This window comes from Tupaia chinensis, unplaced genomic scaffold (assembly GCF_000334495.1).
Source record: "Tupaia chinensis unplaced genomic scaffold, TupChi_1.0 Scaffold142716_1, whole genome shotgun sequence".
In the NCBI taxonomy this organism is placed as follows: domain Eukaryota; kingdom Metazoa; phylum Chordata; class Mammalia; order Scandentia; family Tupaiidae; genus Tupaia; species Tupaia belangeri.
Window position 1 is genome coordinate 5,944,572 of NW_006202562.1, and position 20,267 is coordinate 5,964,838.

The following is a 20,267-nucleotide window of genomic DNA, read 5'->3' on the forward strand; positions in this document are numbered from 1 at the left end:
CACATCTCCCTTTACCTACCATGGCCACGCTGGCTTATTCTGAGGACTAGGTTCTATGATGTTTTATGATGTTTGTCTGAATCAAGTCCCAATTTCCTATCCCCTGGAGAAGGCTTTGGGGTATTTGATCAGCTCCACTGGGGGCCACCAATGAGAACAACTGCACTTTCTGAAATCCCAGTTAGTTTCTCTGGTTTTCTCTTCTCGCTCCCACCTTGTCCCCCACCTACACTGCTCCCCACCCCATGATTGTCCAGCTGAGGTTAAGGAAGCTTCAGGGCTGGACCTCATGGGTCATAATGGTCCCATAACATGAGGTCTGGTCACAGCTGCTACTTACAAAGTCTCTGCAGGCCTCGTTGTATCGGGCTAAGTCATCCAATATGCTTTTATTCAGCATGAGGGTGCTGACGAGATTTTCCACACCAGGAACATCAGAGATAGTGGCTAATCTTATGTTAATGGACCTGGGTAGAAAGAGAAACACGATTTTTTTAGGTTAAAGAACTAAAATAGGTATTCTACTCCAATATGGAGTCAGAAGTGTAATCTATCACATTTATATAAAATAAGCTCTGGTAAAATGCATTTATATGACACAGGGGCTTGATTCATCACAAAAGTAACACATTTCATTCTAGCAAACCTGGAAAACACACACACACACACACAAATGCAAAGAATAAGGTCAAAATCATTGATAATGCCCTTCACCAAAGACAACACAAAGTGATACTTCAGATACATTTAACTCAAAACAGTCATGTTTTATTTCATATTTATTCCATGTAAAGAGCCAAAGTCTTTCCCAAATTTGTCAAGTAGTCAAGTTAAGGAATTACATCATGTTGGACCTGGCTTAATTAGCATGTGATCCGTGGTCCAGCACAGGGCTGCATGCTCTGAAGGGTCTCCCATTTGGAATTTAATGCTCTAAGGTCAACCATCTTCAAATTCTGAATAACTTCATCTTTGATGTTGTGTTTTTAAGTGAAGACAAGGGAGACAATGGAGCATGTCTGGGACTTGGAGCCTTGGCTCATGCATGGTTACTGCCTCTTGCCCTCTCTCCGTGGGTTCCCTGCCACCTGTTTGCTGTGCTCTATAAGTCCTCTCCACCCCTGCCTCCTTCTGCCAGGGGTGACAACTGGGCTGCATTGGTTGAGGAGGCTCTCGTTCAACTATCACTCTCGGCCCCCAGTGGTGTCCTGGAGATGACATGGAGAGAGTTGGGGGTCAGAACTGTGGAGTCTCTGGACAGGGCAGAGTTGACTGTCCACACCCTGGGCAGGCAGGGCCATGATGTGTACAGCTCAGGATGGCCCTCTTGCCCACCCCCCCAACCACGTGTTCAGTGCATTTGGGGGCAGAGGTTGCCCCTGGGGGATGCTTGATAGCAATGGGTTGGAGCACTGGGTTCGTGGAAGGGGAGAAAGGAAGACTGACTTTGCCACCCCAGGCAGAGGTCCCACATTTTCATTTGGTAATGGTTCTGACGTACTGTACTGTACGTAGTGAGCTTTGTATTGAATTCTCTCCAGTCATCAGGAAATGACTAGTAAATAGGGTAATATGATACTTGCTAATGTTAATAAAGTAAAATACTTTAACCTATTTAACTTTTGACTGTAGGGAATATCTGTGCTCCAATTTTCATGCCTTTTTCCATATAAAGGACAGAGTGGTATATTTGCAAAGAATTATCTATATTTATTGGGTTGTCAGAAAAGTCATGACGTTACTTTCTATGCAAAAATGTGTGATGGCTCCCAACAACCCAATATAATGAGTTGATCAAAGACAATCATTCTGGGCCAGCCTGTGACACAGTGGTTAAAGCAGCTGGATCCTACATGACTGACAACATCGTTGGCGTCCTGGACCAGTGGCTTGAGAAACATGCCAGCCACATGTGCGTGTGTGCCCCAACTCCTAGAAGGATGAAGAAATGGAGGTGAAGGGATGGCAGCATGGGCCATGCCCCATGGAGGGTCCTTGCTTTCTCCTCTTTGTTTCTCTCATTGTCTCTGTCTCTCTCTGGTGAGTGTATGTACCTTTTTGCAATTTTTTTTTTTTGGAGAGGTTTTTGCTATAGGGCGTGTGCGTTTGCCAGAAAGACAGAGAGAGACAGAAAGTGAGAAATCACCTCCCAGGAGGGCTGGCCATGCCACAATCTCTTCTCCTCCGTTCTCCTCTCAGGATCTTGGGCACACATGCAAGAGAGCCCAGCGTGAGTTTAAGCTACTAGGTCCAAGACTCGAACCGCGGTTGACTATATGGGAGTCCAGCGACAAAGTCATTACACTAACTGCTGATCCCTTAGCAAATATTTTTATAAAAGATAATATAACCTTAATAGGTTTATGAGCAATTTTTAAGTGAAAGATAAATATGGCCCCCTTCTACCAAAATTTATTTTAGATAGGTTAATGATGTAAATGTAAAAAACAAGACCACACAGGTAATAGGAAAATACTGAAGGGAAGTAAAAATGTATCCACAAAAAAAGAAAAAACATGGGGACCAGCAGTTTGCATAATGGCTATGTTGCTGGACTCCCATGTAGTCAACCACTGTTCGAGTCTTGGACCTGGTGGCTTAAACTCATGCTGGGTGCATGTACGTGCGTGCCCAAGATCCCGAGAGGAGAATGGAGGAGAAGGGATTGTGGCGTGACCATCCCCTCGGGGGGTGATTTCTCACTTTCTGTCTTTTTGTCTCTCTCTGTCTTTCTGGTTAACACACGCACCCCATAGCAAAAACCTCTCAAAAAAAAAAAAAAAAAAAAAAAAAAAAAGGGGAAAGAAAAAACATGTACATGAAATTCATAGCATCATTACTTATAAAGCCCAAAAAGTGATGGAAATAAATGAAACATGCAAAAACAGTGGATATTACTCAGTCATAAAAGGGAATATACATGCTCTAACATGTATGAATATGTAAAACATCATGCAAAATGAAAGAAGCCATGTACAAGAGAGACACATTGTATACTTACAGGAAATGTCCGGAATAGGACAGCTTAGAGAAAACGTACCATCTACAGGAAGTAGACTGGCAGTTGGCAGGGGCAGGGGCAGAGAGGTTTGGAAGTGACTGGTCAGTGGGTACAGGGTTTCCTTAGGGATGCTGAAATGAGGTGGAACCAGGTACAAGTGACAGCTGTATGACATTATAAATGTACTAAATTCCTTAAGTGGGTGAATTATATGGTATGTGAGTTACATGTCAATAAAGTTGTTTCAAAAGATACATAAAACACCTAAGAAAGTTGAGAGGAAAAGGAAAGGGGAGTGGCACGTGATAGTCAAAAAATAAGCCGCTGTGGCTCTATAAACATCAGATAAACTAGACTGAAAGGCAAAAGTCATTACGAGAAAAAAGATCTTACTTAATAATAAAAGTAAACATTCACTAGGAAGATACAACAATATCAAATTTGTAAGGGTCTAACAATGTACCTTCAAGATATTGAAGTAAAAATTGACAGTGTTATGAGAATACGACAATCTACCTCATAGTGATAGCTTAATACACTTCTCTCAGAAACTGCTATCAGACAAAAGACTTAAAATGCTGTAGAAAATGTGGATAATGGACCAGCCAGTGGTGTGATAGTTATTGAGTGGCTGGATCCCACAAGGCCCACCCTACAGTCTGAGTCCCAGACCCTGTGGCATGAGAAAAATGCCAGGCGCATGTGTGTGCATGTCCCACATCCTGAGAATTGGGCAGACAGGATCGTGGCAAACCATCCCTGTTAGGAGGTGATTTCTCACTTCCTCTCTCTTTCTCTATGGCATGTCTATGTGCCCTATGGTAAAACTAAAAAGAGAGAGAGACATTTGGGTAAGCTTAACGTAGAGGAAACAAAGCAAACTAGGCTATCAGTATCATCTCAATGCTATCATTCCGAAGCCCTCTGTGAAGCTGTCTTTTTCATCTTAGTTAATGGTAACTCTATCCTTCTTGTGGTTTGGGCTCAACCTGTTGGCTTCATCTTGGCTTCTTACGTGCCTATATTTCAACCCAGCCTCTCCTTTCAAAATGTCTCTGAGAATCCAACCACTTCTCATAACTTCCGATGCCACCCTGGCCATGGCCACCTCTCTCCTAGGTTGTCACAGCAGTATGATCCATTCTCGTTTCCACCTTTGCCTCAGACAATCCGACCTCCCCCCCAGGTGGAATGGAGGTATGGTTTTAGACACCTGTAAGTTTAAGTGTGTCTACAGACACTCAACCTTGCAGAACACAGAGCAATTTTTCGATGCCAGTAAATGAAAACAAAATGATGAAAGGAAGAAAAAGTGATCTGAGTCATTCCGAATTCCAAAGGAGTGATCTATGTAGTATAATCATAAAATAATTTGACAGTCATTGCTATTTCAGTTTACACCAAAACCAAAACTAAAAACAAACAATAACTACAAAATCTAAAAATGAGCTTCTATTGGGCTTTATTCAAAAGGTTGATTGAAAGTAGAAGAGGGACTGAACTCCCACATGGCCGTTTAGGACAGCAACCTAAGGGCAGTTTTACTTATTGAGCAAAGTGGACAATGGGCTGGATGACCTAACATAGCAGTAATTATTTACTTATAGAAAGTAATTTCTGGGACCAGAAGAGGGTGGAATGGTTACATCGCTGGACTCCCACATAGTCGCTGTGGTTAGAATCTCAGACTCAGAGGGTTGGAGTTCATGCTGACTGAATGTGCATGTGTGCCCAAAATCCCAAGAGGAGAAGGGATTACGGTGTGGCCATCCCACCTAGGGGGTGATGTCTTGATTTCTGTCTCTCTGGCAAGTACATGCTCTCTATAGCAAAAATCTCTGTTAAAAAGAAAGAAAGAAAGAAAGAAAGAAAGAAAGAAAGAAAGAAAGAAAGAAAGAAAGAAAGAAAGAAAAGAATTTCTACATGCTAGCAGGTGGCATGGTACTTACGGCACTGAACTCCCACATGGCTGACCACAGTTCAAGTACCGGACTTGGAAGCTTGCTTTCTTGTTTTCCTTCTCTCTCTGGTCAAATTTTTTAAAAATAATAATAAATAAAATTAAATAAATAATTCTTTTCTAAAAAGAAAATCATTTCTAGTACAATAAATATTAGTTGGACGAATATGTCTGAAATATTTTCCCCTAACTTGGATGTCAAATTTCAGAGAAACCGAGTTTGGAATGACGGCAAGACAAAGTGAGAGGTCAGGTCACCTGGATGTGTCCTCCACTAATGAATAAACAAGAGGGAAGAAAAGCCATGGGAAGATTAAGAAGAAGCAAGCAGGGAAAATGGAAAAAGAATCTTGTATACTACGGGCCAATCCCACAGTAAATTGGGAGATAACCTAGAAATTGCTATGTGAAGTAAAAGTGGTAGAAAGCATGTGATTTACCAGCACATAAAGTGAACGTTAACATAAATATTAGAAGATGTATTCATCTCAAAGCCCAGCAGTCACTAAGCGAAATGAGAGGAACCTGGGTGTGGAATCCGTTGATGGATGAGGTGACCATCGCTAACAACTGAATGACTTATTTGTCCCAGTGCTCACCAGCAGGGCCGGAGGGCAGATGACAGACACAAACATAATTTCCCGAGGGAAGAAGAACAAAATTAGATGGGAGACCAGAACACGAGGTCATGAAATTTAAAGTAACCAAACTTAAGAGCAGGAACAATTCATGCCAAATGTCAAGAGAAGTGAAGCAAAAAAAAAAAAAAAAAAAAAAAAAAGTAGCTGTTGAGGAACTGTGCCCTTCCTGTGCTCATGTGGCTCCTCCTCTGCTTCCTTCAGGTCTTCACTCACTGCCACCTTACCTGTGCACCCCATCTGCCCACCTAGAACTTTTTCTTTTTTCAGGTTTTTGTTATAGAGCACGTGTGCTCAACAGAGAGAGACAGAGAGAGGGAAAGTGAGAAATCACCCCCTAAGAGGGATGGCCATGCCACAATCCCTTCTCCATTCTCCTCTAGAGATTTGGGGCATGCATACACTAGCGTCTGGCATGATCTTCAAGCCCCTGGGTCCAGGACTTGAACCATGATCAGCCACGTGGAAGTCCAGTGCCTTAACCACCACACCACCTGCTGGCCCCTACTCAGCACTTCTTATCCCCTCACCTGCTGCATCTTTCAAGTTCACCCTCATCACTTACATATTATACTTGATCTCTTTCTTCTGTGTCTCTCTCCTCTAGAATGCAGGCCCCATGAGGGCAAGGATTTCTGTTGGTTTGAGTCACTTCTGTTTCCCCAGCACCTGGAAAGGCCTGGCACATGCAGGTAGTGGTGCAGTGGATTTTATTGGGTGAACGAGGGAAGCTGTCTAAGGGGGCCTCTAAGAAAGCATCCCTTCAGCCAGCGCTCTCTCCCAGCAGTGCTGTATGGCCATTTGCGGATGTGATGGTGGCGGCTTCACAATGGAGCTGACGCAGGGAGGGCAGAGGGGAAGAGAGGAAAGAAACCAAGACCCTGAGGGTGCAAACTTTAAAGCTCTGCCTAGCTTCAGATTATATGAGCCAATAAATGCCTATATCATGTTGAGCTGGGTTTCCTTTTATTTCCTGATGAAAGCATTCTCACTGTGAATCTAAATTCTGAAAATTAAAAAGATGATTTTAGAAAAGCATAGGTTAAGGGGAGGATGTGTGTGGAAAGAAAGGACAAGAAACTAGAAACAGTTAGCATATATTCTTATAAAATCCAGCCCGAAGGACTGTTGTACATTATAGAAAGGACTTCATAATGCAACAGTTACCCAAAAAATTACCAGGTAACAAAAAGGTTTAATGTATGTATGGCTTATCTGGTTATAGAAAATCTGTGTTTAGAAATTTGATAAATATCACAATTCTTTCTTACCATATTCATAAAAAGAAGAAGCATTTGTGGTGCCTCTCAAATTGTAACATGCATCAAAAGCAACTGGAGTGCTTTTCACCAACACAGACTTCTGGGCAAGCACAGATTCAGAAGGCCTGGGGCAGGGCCTGAGAGTCAGCACTTCAGCAAGTATTCCCCAGCTGCTGGTGCTGCTGACCCCTGGACTATGCCTGCAGCAGGACTGAGCAGCACGTGAAACAAAGAACCATCTTCAGTAATGATGAGGTAACCTTGAGAAGGAAAGTCGCATGCTGGGGGTAGAATGGTGCCTTGGTCTACAATAGCCTTATGGAGCCGCTAGCCCAGCCTGGGATGGTTTTCTTCGATGCGAAGGATGAACTCATCCTTGTAAGTCCTCCCTTGTTAAAAGTGAGTGTGAGACCCACAGATACAAGGGGTCCATGTTACAGAGCATCACCTCACAGAACGCAGGCTTACCAGTGATGGGAGCTGCTGCATCTGGACCCCCCTGCACTCCTGGCTGGGCTGTGGGTGCTAGTGTGAGGGCTGTCTATAAAAACGACTTGGCTCTTTTACAGGACACAGTGGAGAAATCAGGATGGAAGGGAAGGCAGAACCACCCTGGGGTGACTGATACCAGGGAGCCATCAAGACAAGAGATGGTCTTTGAAGTCACTCTCCAACTCACTTTTTTTTTTTCAAGAGAGAGGTTTTTGCTATAGGGCACATGTGCTCACCAGACAGAGAGAGAGACAGAGAGACAGAAAGTGAGAAATCACCCCCTAGGGGGTATGGCCACGCCGCAATCCCTTCTCCTCTGTTCTCTTGGATCTTGGGCACACACGCACATACGCCCGGCGTGAGTTTTAAGCCACTGGGTCTGGGACTTGAACCACAGTCGACTACATGGGGGTCCAGCAACATAGCCATTATGCCAACTGCTGGTCCCCAACTCACATTTTTTTAATCTTCATTTTGTTTAATACAAAATTACTCCAGTTCACTTGTTAACACAGTAATTTAAAGAAACAATGCTGAGGTCACTGGGAGGTAGGGTATGAAACTGTCCCTCTTTCACATCTTTGTAGGACCCTCTTCAGGTTGGCTGAACTCTTTCTCACATCCACCAAGATCAGCTGCCTAAAGGGGACACAGGTGGGACACAGGAGCTGAGCAATCCTGACAGGCAAAACTGCAATTCCCAACATTAATAAAACCCTGTGACGGGGCCTGCAGGTGGCATGTTGGTTAAGGTACTGGACTTTCCACATGGCCATTGGTTTGAGTCCCAGACCTGCTGGCTCGCTTTCTCATTCTCCCTCTCTCTGTGTCCCTGTCTCTTTCTGGTGACACCAAGTGCCCTAGAGAAAATTTAAAAATAGTAGTAATGATAATCAATAAAATTAAATAAATAATTCTTTTTAAAATGTATGATTTCCCCATTTTATGCTTAGACTCTAAAATAAATAATTAAAGGAGATAGCTGTGCTTTCTGTAGAAAATGGCCCTACTGTCATGTGTGTCAAAAGGACATCACCTGAAGGAGATAAATTTGTGGGTCTTAAGGGATGTCCTCCCCTACAGGAACCCAGTCAGCTTCTTGATCCGGAAAAGACGATGCGCACAACGGTGGCCCTCAGAGAAGCTACGAGAATATACAGCTGAGATCCTGGTATGGGAGTGGTGAGAGCGGGAAGGAAGTTCCTGGTGACGGCTCAGATGGCAACAGTGACACGGACCACAACTTGCTAGAGACAGGAAGGCTATTTCAGCTGGCGAGTCCTTAACTTTTCAGAAAATAACCCAAGTGTACTGATTTGTTCCAATTTTATATGCAAGTGATAAAAAAAAAAGTAAAGCTGACACTTTACAAGACAGTTTGGCGGTTTCTGACAAAAGTGAATTATTTTGATCACAGAATCTAGCAATTATACTCTTTGGTAGTTACCCAAATCAGTCGAAAATTTGTATCCACATAAAAAAAAAATCTACACATGAATGTTTATAGCAGCTTTATTCATAATTGCTCAAACTTGAAAGCAACCAAGATGTCCTTTAGTAGGTGACATCGATAAACAAACTGTAGTACATCCAGACACTGGAATATTATTCAGTGTTAAGAAGAAATGAGCTGGGCCAGCAAGTGGCATGGTGGTTAAGGTGCTCAACTACCACTTGGCTGACTGCGGTTTGAGTCCCAGACCTGGCAGCCTGTGGCCTGCTTTCTCTCTCTTTCTCGCTCTCTCTTTCTCTCTCTCTCTTACTCACTCATGAGCACACATGAACTATAGCAAATTTAAAATAATAATAATAATAAATAGAATTAAATAATATTTCTTTTAACAGAGAGATTTTTGCTATAGGATGCATGTCTTGCCAGAGAGACAAAGAGACAGAAAGCAAGAAATCACCACCCTCCCCCTAGGGAGGATGACCATACTGCAATCCCTTCTTCTCCATTCTCTTCTCAGGATCTTGGGCATGCACATAGATGTACCTGACATGAGTTTTAAGCCACCAGGTCTGGGACTTGAACCACAGTTGACCATATGGGAGTTTGGCAATACAATCATTATGCCCCCTGCTGGTCCTAAATAATTCTTTAAAAAAAAAAAAAAAGAAATGAGCTGAGCTATGAAAAGAAATGAAGGAATCTCAAATGTATATTGCTAAATTTAAAAAAGCCAATCTGAAAACTACATACTGAGTGATTTTAACTATAAGGCATACTGGAAAATACAAAACTATGGAGACAATAGAATGGCCAGTGATTGCCCGGGTTGCGGGGAAGGAAGGATGAACGAATGGAGCACAGAATATTTTTAGGGCAGTGAAATGATCTGCATGGCAGTATAGTGGTGGATAGATACCATTGTATACATCACCATACATTCGTCCAAACCCACAGAACGTGCAGCACCAAGACTGAGTTCTCACGTACACAGTGGACTTTGGTTATTAACACCATGTCTATTTTGGTTCACCAATTCTTTTTTTTTTTTTTTTTTTGGCGGAGTTTTTGCTATAGGGCATGTGCACTCACCAGACAGACAAAGAGAGACAGAGAGAGAGAAAGCGAGAAATCACACCCCAGGGGGGATGGCCATGCCACAATCCCTTCTCCTCCATTCTCCTCTTGGGATCTTGGGCATGCACGTACACGCGCCCAGTGTGAGTTTTTAGCCACCGGGTCCGGGACACGAACCGTGGTCGACTATGTGGGAGTCCAGCGACATAGCCATTATGCTAACTGCTGGTCCCTGGATCACCAATTCTAACAAACGTACCACCTTGGTGCTGGATGGCAATGATGAAAGAGACTATGTTGGGGTAGAGGAGGCATATGGGGGAACCTCCTGCATTTCCCCCTCAATTTTGCCAGGAACCTCAAATGGCCCTAAAAAAATAGTTTATTAATTAAAACAACAACACCAACAAAATAAAACAGAACGAATAGACTTAAAGGAAAAAGTAAATCACATCTTTACACTAGCCTTGAAGACCTGCTTCCCAGAGACACATAAACTTAACAAAATCTTGTGCATCATTCTAGAACTTCAATACACATGCAAGATAAAACTAGATATGATGGTTCCATAGAATCCATTTTCCTTTTCTTTCAATAACAGAATCAACCAAGTTTTTACTAAGCACATACCCAACCTACTAGTAACATACCTCCCAGCCTCCCTTGCAATTAAGCAGAGCCATGAGACCAAGCTTCTGACCACAGAGCATGAGCAGAAGAGATGTATGTTCCAGGGAAGGAAAGTGTTCCCAGCCATTTCTCTTTGCACCCTTTCCTCTCAGCTGAAATGTGACTCTGGTCTTCTGAGGTGGCTCTGAGCACAAGGAGGAAAAGCCCACACTGATAGTGGGTCTTGAATTTGAGTGTACAAAGAAGCTCTTTGATATTTGACAGTCTGGTGATGCTATGGACTCCCTCTCAGACCAATGTTTTTGAATATGTAACATACTGGGTTGTCGGAAAAGTCATGACATATTTTTCTGGCTTTTCTAGGCAAAAGACAAAAGGAAAGCCAGCAGGTGGCATGGTGTTTAAGGCGCTGAACTCCTACATGGCTGACTACAGTTCAAGTCCTGAACCTGGAGGCTTGAAATTCAAGCTGAGCACATATATGTGTGTGTGTGTGTGTTGCCAAAATCCCAGGAGAATAAAAGAGAAGGGATTATGGCATGGCCATCCCCCAGGTGATTCTCATTTTCCCTCTTACTGTCTCTCTGGCAAGTGCACAGGCTATGACAAAACCTTAAAACACACACACACACACACACACACACAAAAGGTTACAAAAGCAACAGGATATATTGAAACATAGTTGCTTCTCAAAATGTGTTAGAGTATTATCTGTGCCTCTTCTTTAATACATTAAAAAAACAAATTTTGGGAGGCCAAAATTTGGCCTCTGCAGGTGGCAGAGTGGTTAAGGCACTGGAGTCCCACATGGCTGACTACAGTTTGAATCCTGACCTGGCAGCTTGCTTTTTCTCTCTCCCTCTCTGGTAAGCACATATGCTCTGTAGCAAATTTTAAAATAATAATGATAAATGGGATCAGATAAACAATTCTTAAAAAAAGAAAACAAATTCTTGAGATAAAATAACTTTTGAAATTTCAAAGTAGGGTGAACATACATGATATTTTGAGACATCTGTAATAGCTATAATATGACGTGAAGACAGGTGCTTTCTACTGGTTACAGCCATGATTTCTGCTCACACGATGGAGCTTTGCTGTCTCCATTCATATTAAAAGAACATGCTACGTTTCCATTCAAGGTTGGTGAAATAAAGATGCAGGTTTTCACCCATCCAAATTCACAGACCTGTGACTCCTCTCTGGAGATGTTAGGTAAATACCTTGCTCTATGGGAAGAAGGGTAATAGGTCCCCAGACAGCTTTATGGGGAAAAGCTGCTACTCTCCTCAGACCATCTGTTCTGTCTGGACTACTCCATAAGAGACAACATCTTGATCTGGCTCTAGCCATTATATTGTGGGGTCTCTGTTACAACAGTTTAGCCTAGGGGCTACCTGAAATATATGCATAGTTTAAAAGTATCAAACAAGATTACACTAAACACAGCCTAGAGAAGCAGAACGTAGGGTGGTTATAAATTGGCTCTGGAAGCTAATGGCCTAAGTTCTAATTCCAGTTGTGCCACTTTCTGCTGTGTGGACTTTGGACCAGTTACTCAACCTCTCTGAGTCTCAATTTCCTTACCTGTAAAATGAAGATAATAATATCTAGGGGACTAGCTGGTGGTGTCATAGTTAGGGTTGCTATATCCTAGATGGCAAACTGTGCGGTTCAAGTCCTAGGCTCTACAGCTTGAGAAGCACATGTGTGCGCATGCCCAAAATCTTGAGAGGAAAATGAGGGGCAAAGGATTGGGGCAGAGCCATTCTCCCGGGGGGTGATTTTTCACTTTGCTTCTCACTGTCTCCTCTCTGGCAAGCATATGCACCCTATGGCAAAAACCTTAAAAAAGAGAAAGCAACATTTACAATAAATTATTAAAGTATCAGGGAGCTCTTTGTCTTTTTTTTTTTCTTCTTTTTTGAGAGAGAGATTTTTGCTATAGGGAATGTGTGCTCATGAGAGAGAGAGAGCGAGACAGAGAGACAGAAAGTGAGAAATCACCTACCACGGGAGTGCAAGTCTTTCTCTTTCATTCTCTGCTAGGAATTCTGGGCACACACACACATCTGGCCTAAGTTTCAAGTCACTGGGTCCGTGACTGAAACCGTAGTCGACCATGTGAGAGTCTAGTGCCTTAACCGTCATGCTACCTGCTGGCTGCCCCTTTGTCTTTTTAAAAGTTTCTTTCTTTCTTCCATAAGAGAGAGAAACAGAGACCCAGAGAGACACTCCCCACAGATATTCTATGCTGGCATCCGCCCCCGCCTCAGCCAGCCAGGATCACAGGCACATAATTTGAGCCTGCTATGTACAGGGAAGCCTCAGGATGTCAACCCCGGACCTTTCTGTGCACTGTCAGCCTCTTGGAGCACTGTTACCACTGCACCACTGAAGCTGGCCCTTCCTCTCTTTTCATTTCGTGGATTGTCCTTTGGTCAACGTGCATCCACTTACTTAAGCAACCCGGCCCGGTGGAAGACGTAGAGATCCTGCTCGAGGGTGCAGTTGTTGAAGGGGACCATCTTCACGAAGTTCTGGATGAGGACAAACTCAGGGGTGAGATGGGGCAGAGAAATTATGCAGAAGTTCTTGTTCTAACATGGTCAAAAGCCAGGACACATAGAAAGAACCAAAAAGCATTTGTCAATACATACATTCCTACTGTAAGACACTAAGAAAAAGAAGCAAAATGCATTAATTAAGGAGAGGATACTCGAACTAAACTTTCTTATAATTTGGAAAGTAATTACATAAAATTCAGAGAGATAAGTAATGGAATGTGGAGAACATACCTGTGAGTCTGATTAAAACCTTTTATTAATGAATATTATAAACAATGGCATCTATCCAGCATAGCACTTTACAGATATATATTTCTTTTTAGGCTTTTTTTTTTTTTTCATAAGAGAAAGAGAAATTAAGACCCCCCTTGGCAGATCCTCCCCAAAAACCTGGAGCCAAAAACCAGGATTACATGAAGGCCAGGGGTATTCAGGGAGACCTAGGAACAGAACCCAGAGTCTTCCTTTATGGCCTCAAGCATTATGCAACAGAGCTCCTACTGCTTGTGCCACTGTGGCTGGGCCTGGAAGAAGATTTTTAATGCACTTGTAAATTCACTTGCATCACCAAGTAGATGAGGTGCCATGGTATTGAAGCAAATGCCTTGTGCTTATTAAGTGACCTTATGTCAGCCACAACCCCCTCCTCTGAAAGATGAAGTGGTATGACTCAGGCTTTAGGGGACTCTAAACCTCTGCGATTACACAAAAAGGGGTGTGTGTATTTTATCTTGACATGGTTCCATTTGGGTGAGCAGAACCAGGGGTGTGGTTGAACGCGGGCAGCAAGTTTAGTTAGCAGACACGGGAGGATCTGCATGTTCTAGTATCACTTACCTCCCAGGCTGCGCCATCCTGCAAGGTAGCCAATGGGCACAGGGGGCCATCAGCATTTGCAATGTGGTTAGAGTGAATGAGGAGCTGAACTTTACATTTTATTTTACTTAAATTTCAATTTAAAAACTGATGCTCAATTTCATTATTGGAAAAGTTTTATGTGTGTTTGCAAGTCTATTTATCCAACCTGAGTACGTGAGTCCAATTATCCAACTATAAATTTTATAAAATGTAAACAACAGTTCAAGTATTTCTGATGAAAATGTAGTGCGTGTCTTCAGATGTATTATGGATATAAAATACACATTGGATTTCAAAGACTTAGTAGGAGAAAAATATATAAAGTAGCTCATTAATATTTGTTCATATTGATTACATGTTGAGGCAACTAAGTTTGGGACATAGTGAGTTACAGGAAATACATATTCACGTGCATTTCACGTGTTCTTTTTTACTTTTTCGGGTCACGTGACCACTACTGTGGGCTCACACCCCTGTGTGTGGCTGGTGCCGCTCCAGGTTGCCTGAGCTCCACACAGCCACCTGATGCACTGCCAGGTCCCTACAGTAGCAGCCTGCTCTTCCCAGAGCTAATTTGTCCCTTCGGGATCTCGCCTCCCCTTGAACCCTGTAAAGGCATTACTTGAGCTAATCTAAAACCCGGGGGACATCCGTGCAACCCAAAGGAGTGAATCACTCTTTGACCTTATCTTCCTCCTTTCTAGCAAAATAACACGGATCCTGGTGGGGAACTATAGACTCAAGTTACTGAAATGCTCAAGGTGCAAACAGGATTGGGTGCCAAGTCTCACTGTGCTTCCTCTGGGAGGGGGAGGCTAACTCTAATGAGTTTCTTCAACTTGGATTTGAAGGATTAAGGATGAAGTAATGAAAGTATTTTGTTCCTGTCTCCCCATATCCTGAAATCAAACATAATTGAGATAAAAACAGATCTTTTACCTCTTGAAAGTCAGCATTATTTTTTAAATGCTGAAGATTTGCCTTTACACAGATTTTAAAACAGGAAAGAAGTAAACTTGGTAAAATTTTCTTTGAGGGATTTTTGAGGGAAAATAACTTTGTAGATTCTATGTTCAGGTTGATCTTTATTGCTTTATGTGAGGTTTTGTTTTTGGTTTTGTTTTGTTTGTTTGTTTTGAGAGGTTTTTGCTATAGGACTTATGTGCTCGCCAGAAAGACAGAGAGGGAGAAATAGAAAGCAAGAAATCACCTCCCAGAGAGGCATGAGTTTAAGCCACCAGGTCCAGGACTCGAACCGTGGGCGACTACATGGGAGTCCATCAACATAGCCATTACACCAACTGCTGATCTGGCTTTGTATAAGTTTAAAAATGCCTTAAAAGTAAATTTTAAGGGGCCATAGTGATTAAGGCGCTGGACTCCCACGTGGCTAATCGCAGTCTGAATCCCAATTTGCATGCCCAAAATCGCAAAAGGAAATTGGAGGAGAAAGGATTGTGGTATGGCCATCCCCCCAGAGGCTGATTTCTCATTTTCCCTCTCACTGTCTCTGTCTCTCTCTCTTTCTCCAATGAGCACATGTACCCTATGGTTAAAAACCTTAAATTTAAAAAAAAAATACATTTTTAAAAATTACAATGGAAAACATACTGCCTAATTACAAGGTTTCATTATATTTTAAAAAATGAAGATGGGACGCTGGCCCAGCCGCAGTGGTACACGGGGAGGGCGCTGCTGCACAATGGCAGATGACACAGGTGAGGCGCGTATTCAGTTGTTGGCCTGACCTGAGCAGGCTGGGTGCAGTGGCATGTACCTGTGATCCCAGCTAACTGGGAGAACAGGGCAGGAGGATCACAACAAGGTGAAAGCCTGTCAAAAATCTCTCTCTCTCTCTCTCTCTCTCTCTCTGAAATCTCTCTCTCTCTCTCTCTGTCCCTGATCCCTTTTCATAAACTAAAATGAAATCAAGTAAGAAAATAAAAGCCAAGATCAATAGTGTTGAGGCAACGTAATTAAGCCATACTTGTTTTTGCCTCATATAAAGAGCATCAAGGAAGAATAAGACAATAACTCTCTTGCTTGAAATTAGTCAACGAAGCACAGTTGTTGATTTCACTTAATCAACAGAAAGTTAGCTACAGAAAGACCCACTTTCTTCCCTTTGGAAAAGTGATAAGAGGTTGCTTAGATCTCCATTGCAGACAATAATGAAGTGAGACTGGAAGGAGAGGCCCAGGACACCCTGAAATGGAGTGTTTTACTCATTCTTGGATGTTGGCCCTGGGGCCCATTAACCAACATGGGTCGAGCCCTCCTACATACCAGGCACTGAGTCTGGCCCAGGAACTAGCAAGGAAAGAAATATCAACCTAAAAATCAGCCACAGTTCCTACTTTCCTAGTCTCACAAAAGCAATATGATGGTTCCAGATTACTCTGAGCCACTATAAGCTAAAAAATATAACAATCTAATTCACTTCAGTGTGATTTTTCACATTTTCTTATACTATTGGCAGGTCTATGAATAATTTGATTATAATAAAATACCAGTTAAGCTATCTCTAAAATAGATAATGCATTTTTAAAACTGTAAAATGGCATTGCCAATTACTGAAAATGACAAGATGTTCTATTATTAAGAGTTCATAGAGAGGGGAGGCAAGATGGCCTACTAGAAGCACCCACTGTGCCATCTCTCTGCGAAGTTTAGTCATTGCCTTTACTTTCAGCAGAGGAGTGAGGTGAGACTGATTTAGCACTAGACAAAGACCGCAAGTGCTTCTGGAGCACGGAATCTCTACCTGGAAAAGTAATCGATCGCCTAAACTCAATGAGGTTCCCGAGCCCCCCGCCCCACACAGGATAGGGGGAGGCAAGAGGACCTCTCCTCCAGAACTCCAAATTTCTTACTCTCACCTTCAAAACTCCTCATCGGCAGAACAATGAAGCAGGAGTGGAGCTAACACTATCATAGAAAATTTCACCAATGTTCAACCTCAAAGAAAACTTTGACACTCCCATCCCAACTCCACTCTGAGCCCAGAGAGCTTGGTGCCATCTTGGCAGCTGACCAGGGGATGGGTGGACCTTGGATTGAGATGGGATGAGGAATCCGGCCACTCAGCCTGGCTGAAACAGGAAACACAGCACAGAGGTAAAGAAAACCCTCCATCTCGGGGTGTGGGAGTGGGGTCAACACCCTCCATGACAGAAGCCTACCAGTGTCCCTATGCTGGAGGATCTGTGCATCCCTCCTCTTCCACCAGGGTGTGGAGTACAAAAGCACCTCTCCCACCCCTAACAGAGACTGAGGAACCTGCACTCTTCCCCATGACTGCTGGACAGGGCAGGCCTGCACTCTCCCTCCCTTCAGATGCAGGTCATGGGGACTTGCTACCTCCCCCAACTTAAGCCACCACGGTGCAGCTTCTCTGGGCCTCCCTGAACTGTGAGTGTGGGCAAAGGAAAGGAGAGGGGCGCCTGACAGAGGAGGACACCAAAGAGTCCCGATCCAGGTCAGAGGGAGAAGACTGGGTGCTGCCCAGACCACCTCCTGACCCTACAGTGCGCAATCAGCCACCTAACTCCTAGCACGGGTCTGCTCAAACTGAGTCAGCCACCTTGAAACCCATGCTTTGTAAGTTATGGTCTCCAGTGAAGGTTGGACAGAGAGGCTTGCCTCTGCCCCCTCTTTAACAGCCTTCCCAGGGCCACATTCCAGACTTCAGGGATGTCCCCACCATCAAAGTTTCCATGCAAACCACAAAGGACCTGCTTATAGGTTCTCACAGACAGGCTTGTTTACGGCCCTCCTGGATGAAATTGCCAGGCCTGCATTCGGGTTCAGCGGGCTCCCTCATTCCCAGAAATTATATGCAGGTACACAAGCCCTGCTTGGATCTGAAAAGCACAGCTGGTATCTGACCCCTCCTGGACCACCTTTGCCAGGGCCCTATCTGGGCAATGGGGCCCAATCTGCTCCCAGAAAGAAGACAGGTCCAACAGACTCTGGGGGCCACATAGATGGGGCACACCTCCTCCTCTCTCTGAATGCTTTTATAGAGCCATATTCAGGCCTGGAGGGTCCCTTGCCGCAAATGTTTCATGCAGGCTGCACTTGCCTCCTGGGTCTCAGAGATAGGCACGCCTCTGGACTGCCTCATCCCGGGAAGTTACAGGCAGATACACAAACCCTGCTTGGATCTTAAAGGCACGGCTGGCTGCTAGTCCCCCCAGGGAACCCTTACCACGCCTGGCCCACCTTTTCCCGGACTAGATTTTGGTCTTTGGGGGATACTTGCCCCTGGAAAGAACAGGCAAGCCCAGCAAATGCTGTGGGCTAAGTCTCTTCACAAACTAAATGATGTGTAGCAATTTAATGTATAAATAATAATAAATAAAATAAAAATTAAAAATGAATTAAATAAGTAAATAAAATGTTAATTTTTTAAAAAAGGAGAAAAGAATTGACCTGCCTCCCACATCTCCCACTACCGCCTTCATAGAGCCCATCCAGGCCTTGAGGGTCACCTTGCTCCAGGCATTTCTCACAAGCTGCATATGAACTGCTCCTTGGGTCTCACAGACAGGCCTGCCTACAGCCTTTCCTGGAAAAACTTGCTAGGCCTGTATCTAGGTTCAGCTGGCTGATCTGCTCCCAGAAATCACAAGCAGGTACAGAAAGGCTTGGATCTGAAAGGCATGTCTGGTTCCCAGCTGCTCCCGGACTGCCCTTTCCAGGACCACACCTGGGTCCTAAGAATTGTTCTGCCTCCCCCACCCACATAGTTGACTGCAGTTTGAGTCCAGGATCAGGTGGCTTGAAACTCATGCATGGGGCATGTGCATGAATGCCCAAAATCCTGAGAGGAGAATAAAGATGAAGGGACTGAGGCATGGCCATTCCCTTTTGAGGGTGATTTCTTACTTTCTGTCTCTCTGGTAAGGCACACGACCTATAGCAAAAATCTCTCTAAAAACAAAAACAAAAACAAACAAACCAACCCAGACACAGGCTAGGTGAATGATTATTTTTTTAAAGGAGCTTTTATATGTTGCTTACAAGAAACACATCAACACATCTCATTGATACAGACATAAATAGATTGAAAGCAAACTGCTGGAAAAAAATTCATTTCATTCAAACAGAAATAAGAAAAAAGCTGGAGTCATGATACTGACATCAAACAAAATAGTCTTCAACCTAAAAACTGTAAAAAGAGACAAACAAGGTTACTATAGTAAAAGGATTAACTCACCAGAAAAATTTAACAATTAAAAATATTTATGCACCCAATATTGGAGCACCCAAATACGTAAAACAAAGACTGCTAGACCTAAAGAGGGTGATAGAAACACACTAATTGTTGGGGATTTCAACACCCCACACTCACCATTGGGCAGGTCATATAGACAAAAAATAAACAAAAAGACACAGAAGCTAAGCAATACCATAAGCCAAATGTATATGACAGACATTTACAAAATATTTCATATAACAACTACAAAATGCACATTTTTCTCAGGCCCACGCAAACATTTTCAAAGACTGACCACATAATAGGGCACAAAGCAGGTCTTTACAAATGTAAAAGTATAGAAATCATATCTATCATCTATTCTAACAACAATGGAATTAAACTTGAAATCAACAACAGAAAGAGCCTTCAAAAATACACAAATAGGCCATCTTCCAGTAATTAACCAAAATGACGAACACAAAGGGAAAAAAAAAGAGGAGAGGCACCCGATACATGTTCTCTAGGCCTTTTAGAAAACATGGAGTTGTTCCTTTGGCGACATATATGAGAATCTACAAGAAAGGTGATATTGTAGACATTAAGGGAATGGGTACTGTTCAAAAAGGAATGCCCCACAAATGTTACCATGGCAAAATTGGAAGAGTCTACAATGTTACCCAGCATGCTGTTGGCATTGTTGTGAACAAACAAGTTAAGGGCAAGATTCTTGCCAAGAGAATCAATGTGCCTGTTGAGCATATTAAACATTCTAAGAGCAGAGATAGATTCCTAAAACGTGTGAAGGAAAATGACCAGAAAAAGAAATAAGCCAAAGAGAAAGGTACCTGCGTTCAACTAAAGCACCAGCCTGCTCCACCCAGAGAAGCACACTTTGTGAGAACCAATGGAAAGGAGCCTGAGCTACTGGAACCTATTCCCTATGAATTCATGGCATGATGGGTGTTAAAAATAAACTAATCTGGGGAAACAGCAGTTAGCGTAATGGCTATGTTGCTGGACTCCCACGTAGTCAACCGCGGTTCACGTCCCGGACCCGGTGGCTTAGAACTCACGCCGGGTGCGTGTACGTGCGTGCCCAAGATCCCAAGAGGAGAATGGAGAAGGGATT

At 43.3% G+C, this 20,267-nt stretch overlaps 1 protein-coding gene across 1 annotated transcript in view; it reads right to left on the minus strand.

Annotated features, from left to right (window-relative positions):
- CFAP61 (cilia and flagella associated protein 61) overlaps positions 1–20,267 on the minus strand; it is a 389,757-nt gene that overhangs the window by 238,682 nt on the left and 130,808 nt on the right. The window contains exons 13-14 of the mRNA XM_006163629.2: positions 12,971–13,110; positions 341–467 (exon numbers count right to left, since the gene is read on the minus strand). Of these exons, the coding sequence (XP_006163691.1) occupies positions 341–467; positions 12,971–13,110 (267 nt within the window). The remainder of the gene's footprint in view (positions 1–340; positions 468–12,970; positions 13,111–20,267) is intronic.